At 41.5% G+C, this 27,331-nt stretch overlaps 1 protein-coding gene across 1 annotated transcript in view; it reads right to left on the bottom strand.

Moving 5' to 3' along the window:
- Window positions 1–27,331, bottom strand: part of FLACC1 (flagellum associated containing coiled-coil domains 1) — an 85,991-nt gene that overhangs the window by 18,941 nt on the left and 39,719 nt on the right. The window contains exons 8-12 of the mRNA XM_077450162.1: window positions 21,826–21,919; window positions 7,705–7,766; window positions 7,182–7,279; window positions 2,189–2,241; window positions 1,036–1,135 (exon numbers count right to left, since the gene is read on the bottom strand). Of these exons, the coding sequence (XP_077306288.1) occupies window positions 1,036–1,135; window positions 2,189–2,241; window positions 7,182–7,279; window positions 7,705–7,766; window positions 21,826–21,919 (407 nt within the window). The remainder of the gene's footprint in view (window positions 1–1,035; window positions 1,136–2,188; window positions 2,242–7,181; window positions 7,280–7,704; window positions 7,767–21,825; window positions 21,920–27,331) is intronic.

The raw sequence follows: 27,331 nt of genomic DNA, 5'->3' as shown, positions 1-27,331 counted from the left end.
ATGCAGTGCTTGGACGGGGTTCCCACTAATGCAGGCCATACATGGTCGAATTTCAAACAAATTTTCCCCCATTGATTTTCGAGATTCGGCTGACCAAGCCTTCAATTTCACCTCATGTTGCTACAGAAAAGAATTTTCGTGGCTGGGAATCTTCTTTTCTGTCCGTAAATTTTCTTTTCTTATTATATTTCTTACCCGATTCTCCCATCATTGATTAGAAAATCGTTTGTTTTTCAAAAAAAATCCAACATGTCCGATTTCTCAAATTTGATTTCCACACGAAAATCGGCTGTTGCTACAGCCCACTAATGGTGCGAAATTCATACAAAAATTCTTAGATACGATTTTCGAAAGAAAATTCTTTCGAAATTAGAACCGTGTATGGCCGGCTAAACTCCCAATTTTCTTATAAATCATTAAACTTCATACTTTACATGAAAAAAAAAACAGTGGGAGTAGAAAAGTACTTTTTTCTTGTCATAAATAAAATAAACTGAGGATCCCTCAAGTTACCTAAAGCCTAGGCAACTTAGATCACATGGTCTCTGGCTAGCAGGAGTATTGGAGGTGTTCTTTATCATTATAGACTGAACAATATCTGTTATTCTCATTTAGGCAGACCCCAGACTGAAAAGCAGGTTAATGGATCTAACAATAAAACAAGGTATACAGTGATTTTTTTGTGTCAGGTAGTTATTTTTATATTTGCAGCATTGTATTTGTGATTGTGCCTCCTAGAATACCATGCATATTCAAATATCCACAAGTGCTGACACACATCAATAAGGCAGGACAAAAAATGATTGAGGTCACGTTCACGTGGAAGTTTTATGTACAACAGTATGCAGTGTCTGTTTTTCAGGCAACATGAGAGAAAGGGACATGCTTAGCAAGTGTTTATAACCACATTGTAAGGCATAAACTGCTCTTAAAAAATATTTTATGAGAAGGAGAGCGAAGGTGTTACTTTTGTAGTTATTTACAATCATTTCACTCGGCAAAGCAAGCTTATGCAAGTATATAAGTTGATTTTACTTTGCTTTGACAATTCCATCAACTTTTGTTCTTCACTTGAATCTTTCCACGCGGCCTCTTTCCTCAGCCATTCCTCATTCACCTCCTCTGACAGGCTCTCCTGCAGCAAAAAAATCATACATTTTATGTTTAATTATACATCGCAGTAACACACTGAGATACCATAGACCAGGGGTATGCAATTAGCAGACCTCCAGATGATGCAGAACTACAAGTCCCATGAGGCATAGCAAGGCTCTGACAGCCACAAGCATGACACCCAGTGGCAGAGGAATGATGGAACTTGTAGTTTTGCAACAGCTGGAGGTCCGCTAATTGTATATTCCTGCCATAGACCAAACAGCAGAGGGGACCTGTAAGATCTTGAGACATTATACTCTAATAATATATACTGTATTATATATCTTGGCAGAAAATTAAATACAGTAATACCTTGGATTACGAGCATACTTAGTTCCAGAAGCATGCTTGTAACCCAAAGTATTTGTATCTATCAAAGCAAGTTTCACCCTAAGAATTCATCAAAACTAAGATGATTTGTTCCACACCCACTGCTGGTGTATGCAGTACTGTATGTGGCCAGAAGTGCAGGGGCGCTGGTGATGCTCGGAGACATCCGGGCACTGTTGGCACTTTTGGATGCTCACCCAGCTGGGAGTGTCTCTGAGTTCTGCAGGAAGCGCTGGGAGCCACCAGGGCCCCTGACCTTTGGCCACATACAATAATATATAAAAAAGAGGCTTGAGTCCTGCTCGTCTTGCAAGAAAGCATTTGCAAATCAAGTCAGGATTTTAAAAAATATATAGCTCGTCTTGCGAAACGCTTGTATACCACGTTACTCGCAAACTGAGGAATCACTGTACATTTTTTTATTTCAGGGAAAAGCGCACTAATGATCTGCTTTTCCAAAGTAAATCATGCAAGTGTGATGACTGTACTATAGAACAATTAAAGGAATATTTCAATCACATATAAACATTCTGCTAGGAAACAGATTGCATGTAATTGCAACTAGTATATTGTATGGTACATTAATTTGTGACACAAATTTATTGGCCAGGTGGACTGATTCGTTATCTACATAAAATGAGTTTACTAAGCTCTTTCATATGTAAACGAGTGAGCCTGGATTAAAAACAGTGCTTAATTTTACCTGATAAGTCTTAAAAGAGCTTTTCACCAGTTTTAGTTCTTTCAGCAGCTCCTCTATAGAAAAACAATAGAATTGCAACAGCATAAAATTAACAAAAATGTTGCACTTTATCAAACCTTTGGACAATTTGTAATTTATCAAGTATGATGCACACGCTAAGGGAAATGCATACATTTGCAGTTAATGTGGCTTTTAAAGAAGTATTAAACCCAAAAGCAAACATTTTTTACATATCAGCTAACCAACCCTTATATGTGATGGCTGCATTAGTTTCCTTTTTTAGGTTTTCTTTCTTCTATTTTCATCTGGTGATCCAGCCAGCAAGTCTGTTGTTTTTCAGAAGCTTGGGCTCTCTGGCAGAATGTATGAGTTTGCATGGATGAGACAAAACACATACCACTGGCAGAGGTGATTAAAATGATCAGCTTTTATTTATTCTTACAAAACCTTTATCTCAAAAGAAAAAAGGAACGGTTGCTGTAACTGATTATAAGGTGTGAGCTGGAGTTTGGCTTCAATTTGTTAGTGTATCTAAATATGCTAATACATTTAACACAACATGTCATATGACCGTGATCGTGTCCGCTGAGGAGCGTGGGCGGTGCGCTCTGTGATCACAGTGTCCTCCAGACACTGATGATAACAGATTGAGTTAAAGCGCCAATCAGCAGCTCTTTGCCATGTGATCAGGTGTGTCCAATCACAGCTGATCACGGATGTAAACAGAAGCCGGTTATCAGCACTCCTTTTCTCATGCTGACAGCGTGAGGAGAGGAGAAGAGAGCTGATAACCAGCTTCTCTAAAAGGTACATGTATACTGATAATCTACACTGATAATCAGGGTACGGATTATCAGTGTTCTGATTATCAGTGCAGTCCCAACAATGCCACCAGTGCTACCAATGAATGCCCACCAGTGCTGCCAATCAGTGCCCATCAGTGGCTCCTCCTCACCAGTGTCACCTATCAGTGGCCATCAATGCTGCCTCATCAGTGACCAACAGTGCAACCTATTATTGCCTATCAGTGCAGCCTCATCAGTGCATCTCCGTCAGTGCACATCAGTGAAGGAAAAAAAAAGTACCTGTTTGCAAAATTTTATAACAAACTATGAAAAAGTAGGTTTTGTTTTTTCAAAAATTTCCATCTAAAAAAATCAAGTGGTGATTAAATACTACCAAAAAAAAGCTCTATTTGTGTGAAAAACATGATAATTGTTTGGGTACAGTGTTGCATAACTGCGCAATTGTCATTGAAAGTGCGACAGCGCTGAAAGCTGGAAATTGGCCTGGGCAGGAAGGGGGTAAAAGTACCCAGCAGGCAAGTGGTTAAGCTGCATCAGATATTCCATATGGGAACCACACTAGTCACCAATGTGTACATAATACGTTTAGAGAACATGCCTCAGTGCAGAAAGGTTTCTGTTTTTGGTGCTCTGGTAAGCCACAGAGGAAACTTTAACCCAGAATCCAGAGGCCTATGTCATAACAAAGTGGATGCCTTTCCACTGAGCATGGCCAGGCTACCTGGTTGTTGAGCACAATGTTACATTTATCAATCACACAATTGCCTAACACTTTCCCACTATAAAAATTCTTGTTTCATGGAACTGATCCATCTATCTTTTAACCTAGAATGCAGGATGTACTTAACCAAATGTCTCCCCGCTCATATGAAGATTCTTGCCCATCTGTAGCCAGCCGTTGTAATAAAAGTTTTAAATTTAATGCACTTAAACATTGATGTGTATATATATATATATATATATATATATATATATATATAAGTGTATGTGAGGGTGTTAGAATATCAAAATTTATGAATGAATGAGATCTTAAATAATAATTGAGTTGTATAACTAAAAATATATATTAATATATATATATATATATATATATATATATATATATATATATATATATATATATATATATACACTGTATGTATATATTCTATCTATCTTTCCTCATCAATATGAATTATTGAAATATAGTTATTAATACAGTAATAACTCAAACTTTTTCAGAGGGCAAAGTAAAAAAAAAAAAACATATACAGTACATTTCTGCAATACATGCATATTTTCCAATGTTTATCCCTTTAACCACTTCACATCCCGCCCATTGACATATGACGTCTACAGATGGGATCCCCCTCTTCTGAGGCGGGCATCATATGACATCCTCAGCTTACCGGCGGTATAGGGGCTGCACACTCGTCATCGGACGCTGTCTCCTCAAAATAACTCAACACAGCCATTAATGTCTAAACCGCTGGCAAGAAAAGTGAGTACACCCCTAAGTGAAAATGTGCAAATCGGGCCAATTAGCCATTTTTCCTCCCCGGGGTCCTGTTTAATGTTACAAGGTCTCAGGTGTGAACGGGGAGCTGGTGGTGTGTTAAATTTGGTGTTATCACTCTCATTCTCTCATACTGGTCACTGGAAGTTCAACATGGCTCCTCATGGCAAATAACTCTCTGAGGATCTGAAAAAAAGAATTGTTGCTCTACATAAAGATGGCATAGGCTATAAGAAGATTGCCAAGACCCTGAAACTGAGCTGCAGCATGGTGGCAAGACCATACAGCGGTTTAACAGGAAAGGGTTCCACTCAGAACAGACCTTGCCATGGTCGACCAATGGAGTTGAGTGCATGTGCTCAGCGTCATATCCAGAGGTTGTCTTTGGGAAATAGATGTATGAGTGCTGCAGAGGTTGAAGGGGTGGGGGATCAGCCTGTCAGTGCTCAGACCATACGCCGCAAACTGCATCAAATTGGTCTGCATGGCTGTTGTCCCAGAAGGAAGCCCCTTCTAAAGATGATGCACAATAAAGCCCAAAAACTGCTGAAGACAAGCAGATTAAGGACATGGATTACTGGAACCATGTCCTGTGGTCTTATGAGACCAAAATAAACTTATTTGGTTCAGATGGTGTCAAACGTGTGTGACGGCAACCGGGTGAGGAGTAAAAAGACAAGTGTGTTTTGCCTACAGTCAAGCATGGTGGTGGGGGTGTCATGGTCTGGGGCTGCATAAGTGCTGCCAGCACTGGGGAGCTACAGTTCATTGAGGGAACCATGAATGCCAACATGAACTGTGACATACTGAAGCAGAGCATGATCCCCTTCGTTTGCAGACTGGGCTGCAGGGCAGTATTCTAACATGATAACGACCCCAAACACACCTCCAGGACGACCACTGCCTTGCTAAAGAAGCTGAGGGTAAAGGTGACAGACTGGCCAAGCATGTCTCCAGGCCTAAACCCTATTGAGCATCTAGGGGGCATCCTCAAATGGAAGGTGGAGGAGCAAAAGGTCTCTAACATCCACCAGCTCCGTGATATTGTCATGGAGGAGTGGAAGAGGACTCCAGTGGCAACCTGTAAAGCTCTGGTGAACTACATGCCAAGAGGGTTAAGGCAGTGCTGGAAAATAATGGTGGCCACACAAAATATTGACCCTTTGAGCCCAATTTGGTCATTTTCACTTAGGGGTGTACTCACTTTTGTTGCCAGCGGTTTAGACATTAATGGCTGTGTATTGAGTTATTTTGAGGGGACAGCAAATTTAGTCTGTTATACAAGCTGTACACTCACTACTTTACATTGTAGCAAAGTGTAATTTTTTTGGTGTTATCACATAAAAAGATATAATAAAATATTTACAAAAATGTGAGGGGTGTACTCACTTTTGTGAGATACTGTATAGACGAATTATTCTTCCTAAAAAAAACACTGGACACAGTACAGCTCTGAATTTCTGACATGATCAAAATGTATTTTTTGCAACTATCAAAAAGATATAACAAAACATCATTCAGGCAAAACATTTGTGTATAGATATGAAAAAAATTAAGACTCCTTTCACATTGGGGCGCTTTTCAGGCATTTTAGCGCTAAAAATAGTGCCTGTAAAGCACCTCTCAAGCCACCCCAGTTTGAAAGCCCAAGTTCTTTCACAATGGGGCGGTGCACTTACAGGACAGGAAAAAAAGTCCTGCAAGCAGCGTCTTTGTGGCAGGGCAGGAGCAGTGTTTACACGGCTCCCAAAATGCCCTGCCCATTGAAATGAATAGGCAGCGCTGCCAAAGCGCCGGCAAGGTGGTTTGGCAGCACCGCAACACAGGTGCTATTGACCCTTTCTTTGGCCGCTAGCGGGAGTTAAAAGCATACTGCTAGTGGCCAAAAAGCGCCACTAAAACCGCTGACACCGGCACCACCCCAGTGTGAAAGTACCCTTAAAATACCTTTTTATCCCCCTTTCCCTGTGTTTTCAGCTGCATAAGAACTGGGTGGAGGAGAAGTAACAGCACACTGAGCTTCCCTAGTGAAAAGCTGTGCATGGGGTGTGTCAGGACAAGTCTGATCATTAGAGGAGAGCACACAGTTTCCAGCATAGCTATAGAACTGACCACCAGTTTGTTCTCCTGCTTAGTGTGGTCAGTTTTTAATGGTAAACCAGAGGGGTTTGCAGGAACACCAGGGATTTCACACAAAGAAAGCAATACAAGAGAACAGGATACCTTTTTTATACAAATACATGGTACAGCAGACACATATCAGGAATATGAAATGTTGGGGTAACAAACACTTCAACAGGGCAATGGGTAGGAAAAAAAATAGAAGTTCATTGGTAGGGTTTACACACATTTTAGGCACACCAGCGCAATTTAAATGTACAAATAGTTATACGTGAGCGAAACAGAAAAAATGTTCAAAAGTCATAAACATATGCAACCATTTTCATGCTTGACAGTTTTTATTTAGCTATGCCCACAGCCCACCCAAGGTATGTTTCTGAGAGACCTAATTAAGGGCAGTAGCACCTTACTGCCCCCTTTGAGCCTGTGGCCAGTTGGCTTGGTCTAAAGCTTGAAAGTAAAGGCTTTTACCAAAGTTTACCTAAAATCATTATTACCGAGCCCCCAGTTTTTTCATGCAAATGACAACATCCTTATATTAAATAGACTTAATAAGACAGTTGTTAATTACCATATCTGCCTTCAGCATCTCCCTTCTCTTGTAATAGTTTAGCATTGTCTTCTTGTTTAAGAGCAAACAGCTTGGTGGCATGCTCCTCCTGGAGAATCCTTAAATCAAATACAATAATATATTGTGCCTTCGGTTAACAAAATTGCAGGATTATGGTGAGAGAAGAAGCTGATTATTTGCTATAAATAACAAAAAATTTTTTTTATTCAAACCATAATTGTTTTTTTGGCCAGTTGTATCATTATATTTATGTATCAAATACAGGTTGCACCCATTTTTCGGAGCATTCTGGGCCTTCTAAACACAAAGCCCAGCACTAGCAGTAAACCTTGGCCATGCTATTCAAATGAAAGGAGTTATTTTGCTTCTTTAGTTCTTGTGGAAAGCAGCTAAGAGTTCCACTTGATTGCTTACAATACTGACATTCAATGAAACAAGTCAGTTCCACGCCTCAAAGTGAAATAAAAATAAAATGTATAAAAAGCAAAAACATAAGACCACAAGCACTGCATAGAACATATACCTGATTTCTTCTTCTTTTTGCAGTTTTAGCTCTGAAACATTCTTCTCCAGCTCATGGGTCAGCTAGAAGAAAGAAAATATATTTTTATTTTTAGTAAATAATAGGAGACCCTGCATCTTTACGGGAAGAGTGTCCTTAACCACTTCAATACAGGCAGGTGTCAAGTCCTGGGGAAAAAAGTGTGGGAACTCCCACCCAGGATCCACTCCCCCACCAAAAAAAAAAATTATTATACGCTCATGTGCATATATATATTTCACATAAAATACAGTGACTGCAAATGCGAAATGCTACAAGAGATGACCAGACTGCGAATGCGACTACAGGAGATGACCAGACTGCAAATACGACATAGTACAAGAGATGACCAGACTGCAAATGCGACATAGTACAGGAGATGACCAGACTGCGAATGCAACTACAGGAGATGACCAGACTGCAAATGCGACTACAGGAGATGACCAGACTGCGAATGCGACATAGTACAGGAGATGACCAGACTGCGAATGCGACATAGTACAGGAGATGACCAGACTGCAAATGTGACTACAGGAGATGACCAGACTGCAAATGCGACTACAGGAGATGACCAGACTGCAAATGCGACTACAGGAGATGACCAGACTGCAAATGCGACTACAGGAGATGACCAGACTGCAAATGCGACATACTACAGGAGATGACCAGACTGCAAATGCGACATACTACAGGAGATGACCAGACTGCGAATGCGACATAGTACAGGAGATGACCAGACTGCGAATGCGACTACAGGAGATGACCAGACTGCGAATGCGACTACAGGAGATGACCAGACTGTGAATGCGACATAATACAGGAGATGACCAGACTGCAAATGCGACATAGTACAGGAGATGACCAGACTGCAAATGCGACATAGTACAGGAGATGACCAGACTGCAAATGCGACATAGTACAGGAGATGACCAGACTGCGAATGCGACATAGTATAGGAGATGACCAGACTGCGAATGCGACATAGTACAGGAGATGACCAGACTGCGAATGCGACATAGTACAGGAGATGACCAGACTGCGAATGCGACATAGTACAGGAGATTACCAGACTGCGAATGCGACAGTACAGGAGATGACCAGACTGCGAATGCGACTACAGGAGATGACCAGACTGCGAATGCGACTACAGGAGATGACCAGACTGCGAATGCGACTACAGGAGATGACCAGACTGTGAATGCCACTACAGGAGATGACCAGACTGCGAATGCAAAATAGTACAGAAGATGAACAGACTGCGAATACGACTTAGTACAGAAGATGACCAGACTGCAAATGCGACATAGTACAGAAGATGACCAAGTAGCCAGTTTTAAAATTTAAATCTGTCCTCAGCCCCTTTATAGCACCCTTATTCACATTCCTGTCCTCACCCCCTTTATAGAACCCCCCTTCACATTCCTTTTCTCACCCCCTTTATAGAACACCTCTTCACATTCCTGTCCTCACCCCCTTTGTAGAACCCCCCTTCACATTCCTGCCCTGCCTCCCTTTTATATCAGCCCTCCTCATTCCTTTCAGTTTCTGATACTTTCCCCCTCCCTCCTTCATAACAATGCCCTCTTCCCTGTCTTACCTTACACAGGACACAGCAGATGGCATCGGAGGCACAGAGCTGACATCGGAAGTGCAGCAAAGGGATGGACAGAGGGCGGGACCTGCCCCAGTTAACTGATTGGTTGATAGAATGCAGAGCGGTTCTATTAACCAATCAGTTAACTGGACCAGCCCCTGCCCTCTGTGCATCACTGTGCTGCTCTTCCGATGTCAGCTCTGTGAAGAGAACACAGCTAACAGGCTGTGCTAGAGCCTCGGGCGGCTCTGGTCCTGCAAAGGGAACGGCGTTCCTGCTGTGAAAAAAGTGCAGGGACGCCGTTCCCATGCGTTCCCGCAGGACTCGAGCCCTAATACAGGGCATTGTCACCCCCTCCCTGCCCCTGCCAATTTTCAGCTTTCAGCGCTGTAACATTTTGAATGACAATTGCGTGGTCATGTAACACTGCACCTAAATTCATTTTTATCATTTTTACCCACACAAATGGAGCTTTCTTTTGGTGGTATTTGATCACCTCTGCGGTTTTTACTTTTTGCTATAATAAATATCCCAAATTTTTTTATTTATTTTTTTTCCCTCAGTTTAGGCCGATATGTATTCCTCTACATATTTTTGTTTAAAAAAAAAAAAAATCACAATAAGCGTATATTGACTGATTTGCACAAAAGTTATAGCGCCTACAAAATAGGCGATAAATTTATGCCATTTTATTATAAATCTTTTTTTTTACTTGTAATGGCGGCGATCTACGATTTTTATCGTGACTGCGACATTGCGGCAGACACATCGGACACTTTTGACACTATTTTGGGACCAGTGACACTTATACAGCGATCAGTACTATAAATATCCACTGATTACTGTATAAATGTCACTGGCAGAGAAGGAGTTAACACTAGGGGGCGATCAAGGGGTTAAGGGAGGGATTCTAACTTTGGGGGGATGGGACTGACGAGGAGAGGAGACCGATCGGTGTTCTTATATACTAGGAACACACGATCTGTCTCCTCTCTCCTGATAGGACATGGATCTGTGTGTTTACACACAAAGATCCATGTTCCTGTGCTGTCACCAGCAATTGTGGGTGCCGCGGCGGACATCACGGTTGCCGGGCACGCGCATCAGCTCCTTAGTAATGCGGCGGGGTGCGTGCACCCCCTATACTGCTGGGAAACGATGGATATCATATGACGCTCACTCAGAGGGACAGAATGTTCCTGCGACATCATATGATTAGCTAGGACCCTCTTTCGGGCTCTTAGGACACTACACTCAGGGTTGAATGCAGCCTAAGTGTTTTATCTGTGTTTTTATGCACGACTTGTGCATGTTTTTATACAGAATTTTTGAGCTTTGGGGTTTTTGTATTAGCCAATAGAGAAAACTATCATCTGTTGATAGGTATTTCAGTTTTTTTTTTAGCTTTTCCATCAGCTTTTATTTCTTTTTTTATTATTATTATTCATTTATTATTACTATTTTTTTTGTTAGGGTAAGGGGTTGGAGTTAAGGGTAGGTTAGAGTTTTTGTTTTTTTTGCTAGGTGGTTAATACTATTACTACTACTAATAATAAATTAATAAATACATGTAAAATAAATACACAAATATATAAAAATAATAATAAATAAATAATAAATTAATTAATACTAAGTAAAAATAAATAAATAATGAACCCCTAACCTTAACCCCTAACCCTTAAAAAATGAAATCAAATAATAATAATAACTATACACCCTAACCTTAACACAAAATAAATAAATACATTATTATCAGTATAGTAACAGTAAGTTTTTATTTTGTTTGGGTTTGGGTGTTTATTATATCATTATTATTATTATTATTATTATTATTCATTAATTGTATTTTTTTTAAGGTTAGGGGTTAATTATTTATTTATGTATTATTACATATCATTCATTTTTTTTATTATTATTAATTTATGAATATTTTTGTTTTTGTATATTTTAAATTTTTTAATTATTAATAATTAATTTATTTTTTCTCCTCCAGGCGACACTGGAAATCAGCTGACCCACCCTCGCTGAATTAGTGGGTTACCCAAATGCGTGATACGCTACGCCTTAAAAGGTATTTTTTTAACATAGCTGATGCCCTAGCAAATTTGTTATATTATGGTCCCCCTGGCTGGATACGCCAGGGCTGTCTCCAGTTTCATTTGGAAGTGAATAATGTACGCTTGTTCACCCTGGGCCTCTTATCCCCCCAGATAAAAGACACATTTTTTTTGGAATGCTAATAGCTCTGATCGGACAATTGCCACTGGCATCATGCGAAAAAATATAATACTTTCGGAAGAACATTCATCTTCACAGAATGTAGTCTGCCAAACCACGACAGTGGGTGGAGCAAATGTAACTGTTTTTCATGTTTTTTTCTCAATAAAACTTCTTTGAGATGACAAGAAAAAATTATAGATGACCCATAATAAGTACAAAGGCATTCTGCAAAAAACGAACAGAATTTAGCCCATAAAGATGTTTACGTCCATTCAAGAAATCTGTGTTCAAAGTTCAAAAATACTGTATATACAAGAAAGGTAATTATAAAAAACATAAAACTGAAAAATGCAGGTGTTGGCAATAAAAGGAATGCTTTAGTTTATTGACCTGACATTGCTGGTGCTATGTGTAATAACTTTTTTACCTATTTCATCCCACAAAATAAGGGTCCTTTCACACTGCAAAATCATGGTAAAACGCATATGTGTTTTTACCGTGATTTTGCTGTGTTTCAGATGCGTTTCCTGTGCATCTCTGGGTTGCCTGCACCTGTAAAAAAAAATAGACATGATGCGGCATGCAGGACTTTTCAAAACACACAGCACCTGTAACGCAGTGGTGTGAAGAGTTCCACAGGATTTCATTTAAAATTAAAACATTTTTTTGCATTTTTCTTGTAAAGTAAAAATGCTGACAAAACGTATCAGGAAAGGGCCCTAACTCTGCATTGGCATCATTTCCACAAGTAAAAGCATAGCAAACCTGGCTTTCTACCAAGCTCTATGAAAGGAATGAAGAAGAAGGAAATCAAAAGAAGCTACATATTTTCTCACAACAAAACCTGTCCCATAGTTTGAAAAAATTTGATTTTCAGGTCAGCTGGTAAGTTGGGTAACAACATGGAAATAAAGACATGGAGGTGGCTGATTACAGAAACAACACAAAGAAAAAAACAACAGCAATATTGGATCTTCACAAAAGTGGTAAATAATTCCATCACATGTTTTTTTTTTTTAAAGATCTCAAATTGTTTTAAAAAAAGCATTAGGGTTAGTCCACTTAGATGTATCAGTAATTTGTTCCATTTCTTTTATTTCATGATCATTTTCTTTTCCAGATTGTCAAGTCACATACATAACACTTTACATCAACACCAACAAGTCACATAATAGCCACCTTAGGCCAAGTTTAAACTTGAGTCTATACTTCCATGCCTTTGAAAAGCAATCTGTGATTGTCAACTCCCCTAGTGATCTCTCATGTATTAAAAATGCATACCATCATTGGTCCAAACTGGACCATTGTAAGTATGAAATACAGATCTGGAGTCCAGCTATATAAGCAATTATCTTGATTGTCTTGATAATAGAGAACAATTTATGGTTCCACCTCAAGCTCTGATGAGGTCAAGGAATATCTAAAATATTTACATATCTCAATGTTATTTTCAGTTTACTGGGAGACTTTTAATGAACAGTAAAACAAAAAAGAGAAAAACATGAAGACCTTGAAGTCAAAGAACGACGAGGCAACCAAATTGTTCACTTGATCTTTACAGGCCTTTAAAAATGTCAGAAAGACATTACAAATAAGAACCTCACATTAAATTCTCTAAGCACAAAAAACAAAGCACAACTTTTATTGTCCCAATAGCATGGCCATTAAATTCATATTTTATTAAACTGTATGCCGTTTAGAACATGCAATACACATTTTACACGATGCCCAAATTGCAAAACACTTTACGACATGAATTCCCAAGATTAACCAATTCAGTCATTCCTTTTCTAAAGTCAAATACAATTTAGAGTCTATTCACTAAAGTCAAGCTTCAGCCAAAAGTAAAAGGTGCTAAGGGACCCATTTTGCACAGTATGGGTGCTGTATAACCTGGTATACAGTAAGATAGTAGCATTTGCCAAACATGAATATAGTTCAGAAGACCATCTACTTCTTTGATTTAAGATTTCCCAAATTCCACGCTCTATTTTTATTAGCATCTGGCACAGAAAGAGCAACAAATCACCCCGTGAGACTTATGCAGTATAATGCCACCATAGGAAAGAAGATTTTGCTTCCCTTGTAAGATTGCTATGTTTAAGGTGGCAATGAACTTTTCCAAACTGACAGGGCCAGAAAAGGACTGATATCCAACTAGACAAAAGGGACTGTTTTCATGTCTGAGACCATGAGGCACGAAGCCGTCATAAAGAAGAGAACGGAAGGTGATTTTTGACACCCCAGGTGAAGTGGCTTGGTACAAAGTAGATGGAAAAATAAAAGAGTTGCGCTAAACCTGTGACACACAGAAACAAAATATGTGTAAATAGCCAAAAACGCATTAATCGTATCTGAAGGACACGTTTTTCTTTTAAAATAAATTGTGGGTTTTATATTATTCAAGCCTCTTATCTCTTGTATGTTACTGGTTTAAACTGTCGAAGTTCTGGTCTATAAGCGGTGGATTGAAGAGTGCTGGGCATTTGGGTTTATGCTCTGGAGGCTGCACACTAAAGAGGTTTGCAGGAGTGTCAGAGGGTCCAGGAGAGGCTGCACATTTGTGAGATCTGCGTGAGTGTCTGAGGATCCAGGAGAGACACATTTACAACTTATGCTTTCTGTGACCCTCTGTAACGGGGTCATAGGCTTCTGGTAAGAAGTAAATCTACCTCACCCTACCACAGAACCTCCTCGAAAATCTACAAAACAACCACCCCTAAAAATGGGAACGGGGCGCCCTAGTGACATTGAAAAACTATATGACGCAAACTATAAACCCCTACTTGCCATGATCAAAAAGGACCTTCTCAAGTGGAATGTAAAAATGTTTTCCTGGTTTGGGAGGGCCTCAATATTAAAGATGACGGTACTCCCTAAACTTCTGTACGTATTTAACGCCCTACCAATTAAAATCCCAGAACTCTTCTTTAAAACATTAAACAAAATTCAGAGACGATTCTTGTGGGCTGATAAGAAACCTAGAATCCAATTCCGACATTTAACACTGGCTAAAAGAGATGGGGGTATAGGACTGCCGGACTTCAAAAAGTACCACCAGGCTACCCATGTCACGAGAGTGATAGACTGGCATTGCCATGGACTGAATAAGGATTGGGTCCAGCTAGAAAACAATCTGGCAAAGCGCAGTACCCTCTACCTCCCATGGTCGCTTCATTCCAGAAAGCCCAAACTTATAGACCACCCATTAATTGAAACTACAATACAGATCTGGCAAACGCTGGTAAAGTCACAAAAAATCGCAACAAACCCAGGTCCCCTGACGCCACTCACAAATAACCCCGAATTCATCTCAGGCCTACACCACAACCTGCCACAAGACTTTTTAGTACACACTTGTATGTCAGGTACACAAGTTAAGACATTCAAAACATTGACCGCGGAGGTGGGGGAGCTGTTTCCTGGAAGTTGGTTTTACATCCAACTAAAGGACTTCCTGGTAAACAACAAACACAAAAATCAATTTTGCCTCCCATTAACTCAGATTGAGAATATATGTCTACAGAGATCACCAATAACGAACACCACGTCTCTTGCATACTCGATGCTAACTCAAGCATCACAAGCTGACAAAAATAAATTCAAAACAAAGTGGGAACGTGATCTCAAGACCAGCATATCTGAGGAACAATGGAATAAGGCATGCGTTCTGGCACACAAGTGCTGCAGATAAAGGAGAAAAAAGAGAGAGAGGGGCGCCTCTGGGTGCAGATTTTTCAAAAGGTTTTATTTTCAGTGTAAAAACATAAAATTTTGCACTCACATTTAGTAGGCAAAAGGTAGGCATTTAAACACAGAGGGTCATCAGGAGTATCTGATTATGGGACGTCAGCCAGTGATCCGGTCCACATCTGTCATCTAGTTGTTCCTGTTCCTCTCACATAAGGTCCACTACAGGTGTTTTTTAAGAAGCAGCCGGCTTATGGTGGACACGAGATGTGCGGTCTTCAGAAGGAGGCTTGGGAAGCAGAGATGACCAGGGCGCGGTGCTGTGACGTCAGAGGGTATGCGACGCGTTTCTTGAGCGTGCGGGTCGAGATTGTCGGACGACCGCGCTCTTTCATCAGGCAGAATCAGAATAAAGTGAAGGGGACTCAGGATTTAAATAGGGGCAGGCTGAGGACAGTAGGCGTGGCTGGAGGTGGACTGGGAACAGGTGAAGGGGCGTGGCTAATTAGGGGCAGGCTGAGGACAGTAGGCGTGGCTGGAAGCAGACTGGGAACAGGTGAAGGGGCGTGGCTATGGCCGAGTATGGGGAAGGAAACGATGAGTAATGAGGGGGGGAGGGAAATGGGAGAGAAAGAGAGAGCAGCAGCGGCTTAGTATAAGGAGGAAGAAAACGTCTATGGGGAAATCTTATGTATATGTCGGTAAAATCGTCTATAGAATAAAATTCTATGGGAAAAACATCAAAAATAATTGTGAGAATAAGTAAAAAAGGTTAAAATTATATATATAAAAAGATAAAAAAGCTTAAGAAAGCTAAAAGGAGGGGAGTAAAAAAGAAGGTAAAAAGAGGCAAGAAGCATACATGAAGTGTGTAGATATAATTGTATTGGGGATTGGACATGCAGGACATATGTGTATAAGGGGATAAAAATGGTGTATGTGTATATACACATATACAGATACACATATAAATACGTACGCTTACCCGTGTTAAATGAAAAAAACGGGATGTATAAAATGAAAATGAAAATAAAAACAGAAATAAAAAAGAAATAAAAACAAAAACGTACACCCGCACATATATGCCTACATGGACACGTGTGTATGTGTGCACATACATCAGTGTGGGGCGCGGGGAGAGGAAAAAGGAGTACGTGGGAGTGGGGGGGGGGGAGGGAAAGAAAAAAAGGGGGGGGGAAGGGGGAAAGGAGCTAGAAAAGGGGGGAGGGAGGGGGGAGGGGAGAGGGGGGGGGAGGAATAGGAAGTATTACACTAATACAAAATGATAAGAATTATTTTCTAAATATGCATGGGTACATATACAAGCCAATATCAATACATGATTCTTTGCAAGGAGAAAAGAGAATATAATCGCTTGAGAATTGCAGTAATGGTAAAACAGTATGCATAATAATATATTTGCCATAAATATCGGTAGCTAGAACAAGCGGATAGATTTAGAGGATATCTATATAGGTGGGGAGATGTCATGTTGTGTGATAAGGACGGCACCATGGACGAGGGGTGTCTGGTATGGGGCGGTTCGAGCTCTGCGACAGATGATAACAGGTGGGTTATAAGGTAGTGGTACATCAGAGGATGGTGGAAATTTCGATACACTCGTTGATTCCCCCTGGGGAGAGTGCGTCGAGGGTATAGATCCAGAAGGTTTCGCGAGAGCATAATTTTTTAAACCTTTCCGCTGGAGGGAGATGGTTGGGGATCTGCTTGATAACCCAGACCTTGAGGCCTGATGTGGACCCCTTATGAGAGAGGGCGAAGTGTCTGGGCACGCTATGGGGGTCTGTGCCTCCTTCTATTAATCTACGATGCTCACCGAAACGTTGTCTGAGTGTCCTAATGGTTCTCCCTACATATATGAGACCACAGGGACAACTCAGACCATATATTACGAAATCGGATGAGCAGTTATAAAATTCTTTTAGTTCATAGGTTTTGCCCTTGGTGGTGAATTCTTTTTGTCCGTGATTGACAAATTTACATGTTTTACAAAGTGCTTTGTGGCATTGATACATCCCAGTTAGGGGTATTAGTTGGAGGGTTTTAGGAAAATTGGATTGGGTTTTTAATTTACTGGGTGCGATTTTGTTTCTCAAGTTTGGGGCCCTACGGTAAGTGACAGATGGTCGGGCTGGGAGTTCAGTTTTCAGGTGGGGGTCCTGCTGTAGGATACTCCAGTGTTTTTTTTTTAATTCTTTCCATAGTTTTATGTTCATTATGAAAGGTGGTGATGAATCTACTAGAGAAATTCTGTGGGGAGCGATCTGTTTTTGTTGCAGTTTTTTCTGAGAGGCACTGTTTGAAAGCGTTTTCTATAAGGGGTGCAGGATAGTTTTTTTCTTTAAATTTAGTTTTCAAAGTGTTGCTGGATTCGATATAGTCAATTTGTTTGGTGCAGTTTTGCCTTAGGCGCCAAAATTGGCCCTTTGGGATATTTTTGATCCATTTTGGGTAGTGACAGCTATTAAAGTGAAGGTAGGAGTTGCCCGCAGTTGGTTTCGTATAGTTTTTTGAGATAATAGCATGACCTTCGTGTCCCAGTTCTAAGTCTAGAAATGCTATGGTCTCGGAGTTGGTATTAGACGTAAAGGATAGGCCATAGGGGTTATTGTTGCAATGTTGAACAAAGGGGGGGATTGAGTCAGCTGCTCCATCCCAGATGAGGATAAGGTCATCTATGTATCTACCGAAAAACATTATGTTTTCTGAAAAAGGATTATTTTTGTAGATGTAGTGGGACTCCCAGAAGCCCATCGCAAGGTTCACATATGAGGGCGCAAAATTGGCGCCCATAGCTGTACCTTGGATCTGTTGGTAGAAGTCACCGTTGAAGGTAAAATAGTTATGTGTCAAACAAAAATTAACGGCCTTTAGCACAAAGTCAGCTTGCCTCATATTCATTAGGGGCTCATTGATTAGGGAGTCTTCAATGGCTTTTAGGCCAAAGTCATGTGGGATAGAGGTATACAGTGAGCTGACATCCAGGGAGAGCCAGGTGTATGACGTTTCCCATCTGTAAGGGGCCAGAAGTTCTAGGAGGTGACGACCATCGCGAATATAGGATTGCAGTTGTGTCACCAAGGGCTGTAGGAATTGATCAATGTATAAACTGAAGCCTGTGGTGACACTATCCATAGCAGCCACAATTGGTCGGCCGGGAGGGTGATGGAGATTTTTATGTACTTTGGGTAGGTGGTAGAAGTAGGGGATTTGGTAGAAATTTTTTTGTAGGAAGGCGGCTTCTGTTTTTGTGAGGATCCCTTCTTGGGGGCAGATTTGGTTAAAGCCTCGGCTTCATTTGCAAAAGTATTGGTTGGGTCATAAGTCAGTTTTTTGTAAGTGGAATCATCTGCAAGGAGGCGGAGGGACTCCGCCACATAGTCGGATCTGTCTAGGAGGACTATTCCGCCCCCTTTGTCAGCAGGCTTGATTACTATGTCTTCTTTATGTATTAGCTTGTCTAAAGCTAGGATTTAAGAGCGGGTTAGATTGTTTTTATATTTTTGATTTTTTTGGGATTTTGAAGTGGTGGTACATAATTTGATCATGTCCGCATAGACCACTCGATAGAAGCTTTCAATGTATGGGCCTTTTGAATGAGTGGGAAAAAAGATGGATTTAGGTTTCAGTGATGTATGGATAATGGGGGGGATGAGATGAGATGATACACCATTTTTATCCCCTTATACACATATGTCCTGCATGTCCAATCCCCAATACAATTATATCTACACACTTCATGTATGCTTCTTGCCTCTTTTTACCTTCTTTTTTACTCCCCTCCTTTTAGCTTTTTTAAGCTTTTTTATCTTTTTATATATATAATTTTTACCCTTTTTACTTATTCTCACAATTATTTTTGATGTTTTTCCCATAGAATTTTATTCTATAGACGATTTTACCGACATATACATAAGATTTCCCCATAGACGTTTTCTTCCTCCTTATACTAAGCCGCTGCTGCTCTCTCTTTCTCTCCCCTTTCCCTCCCACCCTCATTACTCATCGTTTCCTTCCCCATACTCGGCCATAGCCACGCCCCTTCACCTGTTCCCAGTCTGCTTCCAGCCACGCCTACTGTCCTCAGCCTGCCCCTAATTAGCCACGCCCCTTCACCTGTTCCCAGTCCGCCTCCAGCCACGCCTACTGTCCTCAGCCTGCCCCTATTTAAATCCTGAGTCCCCTTCACTTTATTCTGATTCTGCCTGATGAAAGAGCGCGGTCGTCCGACAATCTCGACCCGCACGCTCAAGAAACGCGTCGCATACCCTCTGACGTCACAGCACCGCGCCCTGGTCATCTCTGCTTCCCAAGCCTCCTTCTGAAGACCGCACATCTCGTGTCCACCATAAGCCGGCTGCTTCTTAAAAAACACCTGTAGTGGACCTTATGTGAGAGGAACAGGAACAACTAGATGACAGATGTGGACGGGATCACTGGCTGACGTCCCATAATCAGATACACCTGATGACCCTCTGAGTTTAAATGCCTACCTTTTGCCTACTAAATGTGAGTGCAAAATTTTATGTTTTTACACTGAAAATAAAACCTTTTGAAAAATCTGCACCCAGAGGCGCCCCTCTCTCTCTTTTTTCTCCTTTATCTGCAGCAATCCAGGAGCTTAAGTTTCAGCTCTTTTAAGGTGGCAGCCCTGCATGCGGATCCATCCCCCCTCTCCATTCCTCTCCTCCCCCCCTCTCCTCACGAACTAAAGAACATTTTATTTTTCCTTTTTTGGACTTGACAAAGTAGTGCATTCCCTGCACTCACTACTATATGTAATTTTATAGACTTTTTTTCTAGTGGGAACCAAATATCTTTGATTTGCGCCAAATACTTGTCTTATGGCACACAAGTGCTCCTTAAGCTCCAAATATCAGGAAATATCCTATAAAATTTTAGCTCAATGGTATATTACGCCACAAAAAAACAGGAGATGGTCTCCCTCCGCCTCAGATACATGCTGGAGATGTAAAACACACACGGGTACCTTCCTGCACATATGGTGGGAATGCCCGCTAATACAAACCTATTGGGAAGCAATCAGATCTTGGGTAAAACACATAACAGAAACTCGCCTGGAATTGAATGCGGCCACATGCTTGATCAATCTGGTCCCCACCAATTTAAGCCGTTACAAAAAATCATTGTCCAGACACCTACTCACGGCCGCTAAAACACTGATACCAATTCACTGGAAAACAACCAAAGCCCCGAGCATTACAGACTGGCTTGACAGAGTACAATATATCTACAAGATGGAGGAGATCGTGGCAACCAAACATGAAAATAGCACAAATTTTATCAAAACATGGCAACCATGGCTGGCCTTCACACTCTCCCCCGAATTCCGTACGCTTAGAGATTAAACTCTTCAGCATCTTTTGACCCTCAACATGGTGGGAGCAAAGCTTAAACCGGCATAGAGCATCTATAACAAACAGAGTTATATACGATAGCAATGGGCTGATCGCACCCCACACCCCCCTCCCCTTTTGTTCTCAGTGCTAATTCACATGCTATATGATTTATACAACACATATATCTATGGGTTGGTGTTCACTAATGTCACTGTTTAGTCACACATAATCGCATCGTCCTTCAGATACGATTAATGCATTTTTGGCTATTTACACTTATTTTGTTTCTGTGTGTTGCAGGTTTAGCGCAACTCTTTTATTTATCCATTTGTTTTTACTGTAGTTTTGTTATACAGCAGAGTAGCAGCTTCCAATAGATCCTGGTAGTGGATCCATTTTTCCACCTGGAGTGCACCTATTTACCGTAGCGCAGTTTCTTTTTCCATTTTTTCAATTTTGGAACAAAGTAGGGAAAGGTGTAAATATACCATTGCCATGGAGGTTTTACGTTTTCCATAAACACCAAGGACAAAGATAAAACATAAAAAATCTGATAAATAAGAATTCAACAAGAGTTCCTCTGCAAATCCAGTCAACTAAGAATTTATTCCCTAAAGGAAGCGTCTTTCTGGGACTAAGCTAGGAGTGGTGCTTGGCTTTGGAAAGAAGCAATGTTCTTAATGTGTAATCTCCTAGAGACTGCCAGACATAGCATTTTATTCCCAAGTGTATAATAGAGGATTGGCTTATTGGGAGTCTAAGGCAAGCCATAGAAGATGTAACGTTATTTCCTGCAACCATGGGTTGCACTTAAGAAAATTGCTCGATTCCACCCATGAACACAGTCGGCTTTGATTGTGGAATCTCTCCCGCAGCGCTATTTTATTCTGCCAGCGGGAGCCTTCCCCATCTGCAGAACTCAATGATTATTGCTGGCAGCTATAGCCATTGACAGTAACCACATGCAAAAATCAATTGATGGATCAGCTTCAGTATAACCTGCTGCCTTTAGATGGATCAAATTTCTGCCGGAATCAGCTGGGATTCAATCCATCTACGGCCAGCTTATGAATATAGATTTTGGTGATGTTGGTTTACGCTGAAATCTGATTGTATGGAGCATTGTACTGTGTGTTATTACTTTTGGCATTGTCAGATTAAAGAAGTTTAAAATGTTGGATTTTGTAAAAAAAAAAATAATAATAATAATTGACTCACTCTTATCCTTGTTTTCTGGTGTTCAGATATTTCCTGCTCCAGCATTGCAGTCAGCTTAGCAATTTGCTCCTGCAAATCTTCCACAAATCCTTGACTGCAAAGTGAAAAAAAGTTATTGATAATGAAAATGCGTTTCTAATATGTACAAATAGTTTGTAATTTGTCATTAAATCACACCTAGAATTACAAAATCAGAATTCAACAGAACTAACTTGCAACAAGTCCAGCTGCAAGTATGGCAGGGCCACCGGCGGCCAAAGTCTGTATTTAAAGTGGTGTTGCACAGAAAAAAGAAAATCATTAAAATTCCTAAAAAAAAAAAAAAAAAAAGCATTTTTTTTTTTTTTTTTTAAATTCACCTCTAAATGCCTGTTGCTAGGGGGTCCCTTGTAGTCTGCCTCCTTCAGTGCCTGGGCTGGTGACATCACTTCCCCTCGGCACAGGAAGGGCTCAGGTCTGCCCCCTCCCTCCTGTCAGTCATCTGGGACATGTGACAGGTCCCAAATGACTGCGCAGCCAATCATGGCCACAGCTGGGTGCCCACAGTTGCAATGCCGGTGCCGCAGAGCGGGGCTGTGATTCCCCCGCATCGCTGGACCCTGGAACAGGTAAGTGTCTGATTATTAAAAGTCAGCAGCTGCAGTATTTGTAGCTGCTGACTTTTTTTTTTTTTTTTTTTTTTAATGGAAACTCCTCTTTAAAGATTATCCACCATAGACACAGGTGAATCATGAAGCCTTTGTGACAACCATGCCCTTTTTTGTTAATCACGCAGAGAAACAAGAGATGGCACCATATTACTTGAACTACAGAGGATCTCATGACTCTCCCTTTAGAGATGTATATGCAAACTCACTTTTGGGCCAATCAAAAATTTGATCTATTGGAGTTCAGAGAAAAAAATATCAGTTTTGGGTGGATTGATTTTTAAATAGAGTTGGTTCCTGAATTACTCTAAATTCATATGCTTGTTGTCAGTACAGACCCATTTTGCATCTGAAAACTGTGATGCACGCTTTCCATATACACTGCTGTGAAAAAGTATTTGCCCCTTCCTGATTTTTTTTATGTTTTTGCATATTTGTCATACTTAAACAATTCATATCATCAAACTAATTTTAATATTACACAAAGATAACACAAGTAAATCCAAATGCAGTTTTTAAATGATGATTTCATTTATTAGTAGGAAAAAAAGCTGTCCAAACTTGCCTGGCCCTAGGTGAAAAAATATTTGCTGTGTCCCCCCTCCCCCCCTTCTAAATCATGACTGAACTGTGATTACTCAAATTTTTTGGAAAGTTGAGTTAAATCTCACTTGCCTTCCAGGCCTGATTACAGCCAGGCCTGTTGAATAGAAGCTGTTTGACAAAGTGAAGCACACCAAAAGATCTCAAAAGCAACACATCATGCTGCAATCGAAAGAAATTCAAGAACAGATGAGAAACAAAATAATTGACATGTATCAGTCTGGAAAGGGATTACAAAGCCATTTCTCTAAGCAGGGGTGTCCATACTTTTTTCAAACAGGGCCAGATTTGATGAAGCGAACATGCGTGAGGCCCGACCATTTTTCTTGACATTCTTTGAACCACCTATGCAGTTTTAGTGCTTTATGCATTTTGCAAATTTGCACTACAGTCCATTAAACATGTTTTCCTATGGAACACGTTCTGTAGTGCAAATCTGCAATATGCAAAAAGCACTAAAAATGCATAGGTGTGAATCCAGCCTTATACACTGCCCAAGAAGAATTTACTTGCCTTAGTGGTTGTGCGTGGTGAAGAGATGAGCTTGGGCGTGTTATTTGGATATATATATGTATATATCTTTGGTGGCCCCCAACGAATCCCCAAGCGCCGCTCAGGACTAAGGACGAGCTCGGGCGTGTTATTTGGATATACCATATTTATCGGCGTGTAACATGCACCTTCACTTTAAGAGGGAAGTTTCAGGAAAAAGCTTACATTTTAAATAATGAACTGTGAAGCAAAATAAGGGTCAGTACCCATCAATGCAGCCTAATCAGTGCCCATCTGCAGCCTCACCATTGCCATGAATGCAGCCTCACCATTGCCATGAATGCAGCCTCACCAATGTCATGAATGCAGCCTCACCATTGCCATGAATGCAGCTTCACTATTACCATGAATGCGACCTCACCATTGCCATGAATGCAGCCTCACCATTGCCATGAATGCAGCCTCACCATTGCCATGAATGCAGCCTCAACATTGCCATGAATGCAGCTTCACCATTGCCATGAATGCAGCTTCACTATTGCCATGAATGCAGCTTCACCATTGCCATGAATGCAGCCTCATCGTTGGCATGAATTCAGCCTCATCATTGCCATGGAATGCAGCCTTGCCATTGCTATGAATGCAGCCTGGCCATTCATTGGCATAAATGCAGCCTGGCCATTGCCATAAATGCAGCCTCACCATTACCATGAATGCAGCCTTACCATTGCCATGAATGCAAACTCTGAATGCAGCCTCACCATTGCCATCACTGCAGCCTGATCGATGCCCATCTGCAGTCTCGGAGGGGACAAAGAGATGGCGGGACGAGCACCGACAGATTACCTACAGGATAATCTCCTGTTTAAATGGTGGCCTCTTTAACCACTTAAGGACCGCCGTATTGCCATTGTACGTCATCACAATGGCACAGGCAGGCACAAGCACGTACATGTACGTGCCTGCCTTCCAGCGGGTGGGGGGTCCGATCGGACCCCCTCCCGCTGGATACAGCGGTCCGTTTCCCTCCGGGAGCGATCCGTGATGAGGGGATGGCCGTTGGTTTCTGGCCACCCCCTCTCGATCGCTCCTGGCCAATGACGAACTTCCTCCCACTGTGTATTGTTTACACAGGAAGGAGGAAGTGATGTCATTCTCCTCGGGGCGGTCTTTTTGACCGGACTACGAGGAGAAGACTAAAAGTAAGTGCACCAAAACACTACACTGACACATAGGTACACATAGGTACACAAACCGCCCCCCCCCCCCGATCCCCCCCCCCCCCCAGTCACAGTGTCACTGATTGCATTGATCATTTCTTTACTGATCAATGCATTCAGTGTCAGTTGTAAAAGTAAAAACTGTCAGGGCAGTTAGTGTTAGGTCCAGGGTAGCCCCCTATCACCCCCAATAAAGATTTAACCCCCTGATTGCCCCTAGAGTTAACCCTTTCACCCCGTTTTGCCAGTGTCACTAAGCGATAATTTTTCTGATCGCTGCATCAGTGTCGCTACTGTCGCTAGGTAGCTAGTTATTTTTTTAGGTTCACTGCCAGGTTTTTATAGCGCTAGGTACCCCGATATACTACCCAATAATGGTTTTAACATCCTGATTGCCCCTAGTTAACCCTTTCACCCCTTTTGCCAGTGTCACTAAGCGATCATTTTTCTGATCGCTGCATCAGTGTCGCTACTGTCGCTAGGTAGCTAGTTATTTTTTTAGGTTCACTGCCAGGTTTTTATAGCGCTAGGTACCCCGATATACTACCCAATAATGGTTTTAACATCCTGATTGCCCCTAGTTAACCCTTTCACCCCTTTTGCCAGTGTCACTAAGCGATCATTTTTCTGATCGCTGCATCAGTGTCGCTACTGTCGCTAGATAGCTAGTTATTTTTTTAGGTTCACCGCCAGGTTTTTATAGCACTAGGTACCCCGATATACTACCCAATAATGGTTTTAACCCCCTGATTGCCCCTAGTTAACCCTTTCACCCCCTTTTGCCACTGTCACTAAGCGATCATTTTTCTGATCGCTGCATTAGTGTCGCTACTGTCGGTAGGTAGCTAGTTATTTTTTTAGGTTCACCGCCAGGTTTTTATATCGCTAGGTACCCCGATATACTACCCAATAATGGTTTTAACATCCTGATTGCCCCTAGTTAACCCTTTCACCCCCTTTTGCCAGTGTCACTAAGCGATAATTTTTCTGATCGCTGCATCAGTGTCGCTACTGTCGCTAGGTAGCTAGTTATTTTTTTAGGTTCACCGCCAGGTTTTTATATCGCTAGGTACCCCGATATACTACCCAATAATGGTTTTAACATCCTGATTGCCCCTACTTAACCCTTTCACCCCCTTTTGCCACTGTCACTAAGCGATAATTTTTCTGATCGCTGCATCAGTGTCGCTACTGTCGCTAGGTAGCTAGTTATTTTTTTAGGTTCACTGCCAGGTTTTTATAGCGCTAGGTACCCCGATATACTACCCAATAATGGTTTTAACATCCTGATTGCCCCTAGTTAACCCTTTCACCCCTTTTGCCAGTGTCACTAAGCGATCATTTTTCTGATCGCTGCATCAGTGTCGCTACTGTCGCTAGGTAGCTAGTTATTTTTTTAGGTTCACTGCCAGGTTTTTATAGCGCTAGGTACCCCGATATACTACCCAATAATGGTTTTAACATCCTGATTGCCCCTAGTTAACCCTTTCACCCCTTTTGCCAGTGTCACTAAGCGATCATTTTTCTGATCGCTGCATCAGTGTCGCTACTGTCGCTAGATAGCTAGTTATTTTTTTAGGTTCACCGCCAGGTTTTTATAGCACTAGGTACCCCGATATACTACCCAATAATGGTTTTAACCCCCTGATTGCCCCTAGTTAACCCTTTCACCCCCTTTTGCCACTGTCACTAAGCGATCATTTTTCTGATCGCTGCATTAGTGTCGCTACTGTCGGTAGGTAGCTAGTTATTTTTTTAGGTTCACCGCCAGGTTTTTATATCGCTAGGTACCCCGATATACTACCCAATAATGGTTTTAACATCCTGATTGCCCCTAGTTAACCCTTTCACCCCCTTTTGCCAGTGTCACTAAGCGATAATTTTTCTGATCGCTGCATCAGTGTCGCTACTGTCGCTAGGTAGCTAGTTATTTTTTTAGGTTCACCGCCAGGTTTTTATAGCGCTAGGTACCCCGATATACTACCCAATAATGGTTTTAACCCCCTGATTGCCCCTAGTTAACCCTTTCACCAGCGATCACAGTATGTCACTGGTGACGCTGGTTAGCCAGTTAGTTATTTAGGTTCCCCATCAGGTTTTTATATAGCGCCAGGGACCCCCATATACTACCTAATAAAAATTTGAACCCTCTGATTGCCCCTAGTTAACCCTTTCACCACTGATCACCGTATAAGTGTTACAGGTGACTCTGGTTAGTTTGCTTTTTATAGCATCAGGGCACCCACCATTTATTACCCAATAAAGGTTTAACCCCCTGATCACCCGGCGGGTGATATCAATTAGGTTTTAGGGTCAGGGTCTGCGTCACCCCAGGCAGCGCTAGGTTAGTGCCAGTACCGCTAACACCCACGCGCAAAGCATACACCTCCCGTAGTGGTATAGAATCTGAACAGATCAATATCTGATCTGATCAGATCTATACTAGCGTCCCCAGCAGTTCAGGGTTCCAAAAAAACGCATTGTTAGCGGGATCAGCCCAGATACCTGCTAGCACCTGCGTTTTGCCCCTCTGCCCAGCCCACC

This window comes from Lithobates pipiens, unplaced genomic scaffold, assembly GCF_037356315.1.
Source record: "Lithobates pipiens isolate NorthernLeopardFrog02 unplaced genomic scaffold, aLitPip1_a1.2 Scaffold_22, whole genome shotgun sequence".
Classification (NCBI taxonomy): Eukaryota; Metazoa; Chordata; class Amphibia; order Anura; family Ranidae; genus Lithobates; species Lithobates pipiens.
This window is presented reverse-complemented; position numbering and strand designations above follow the sequence as displayed.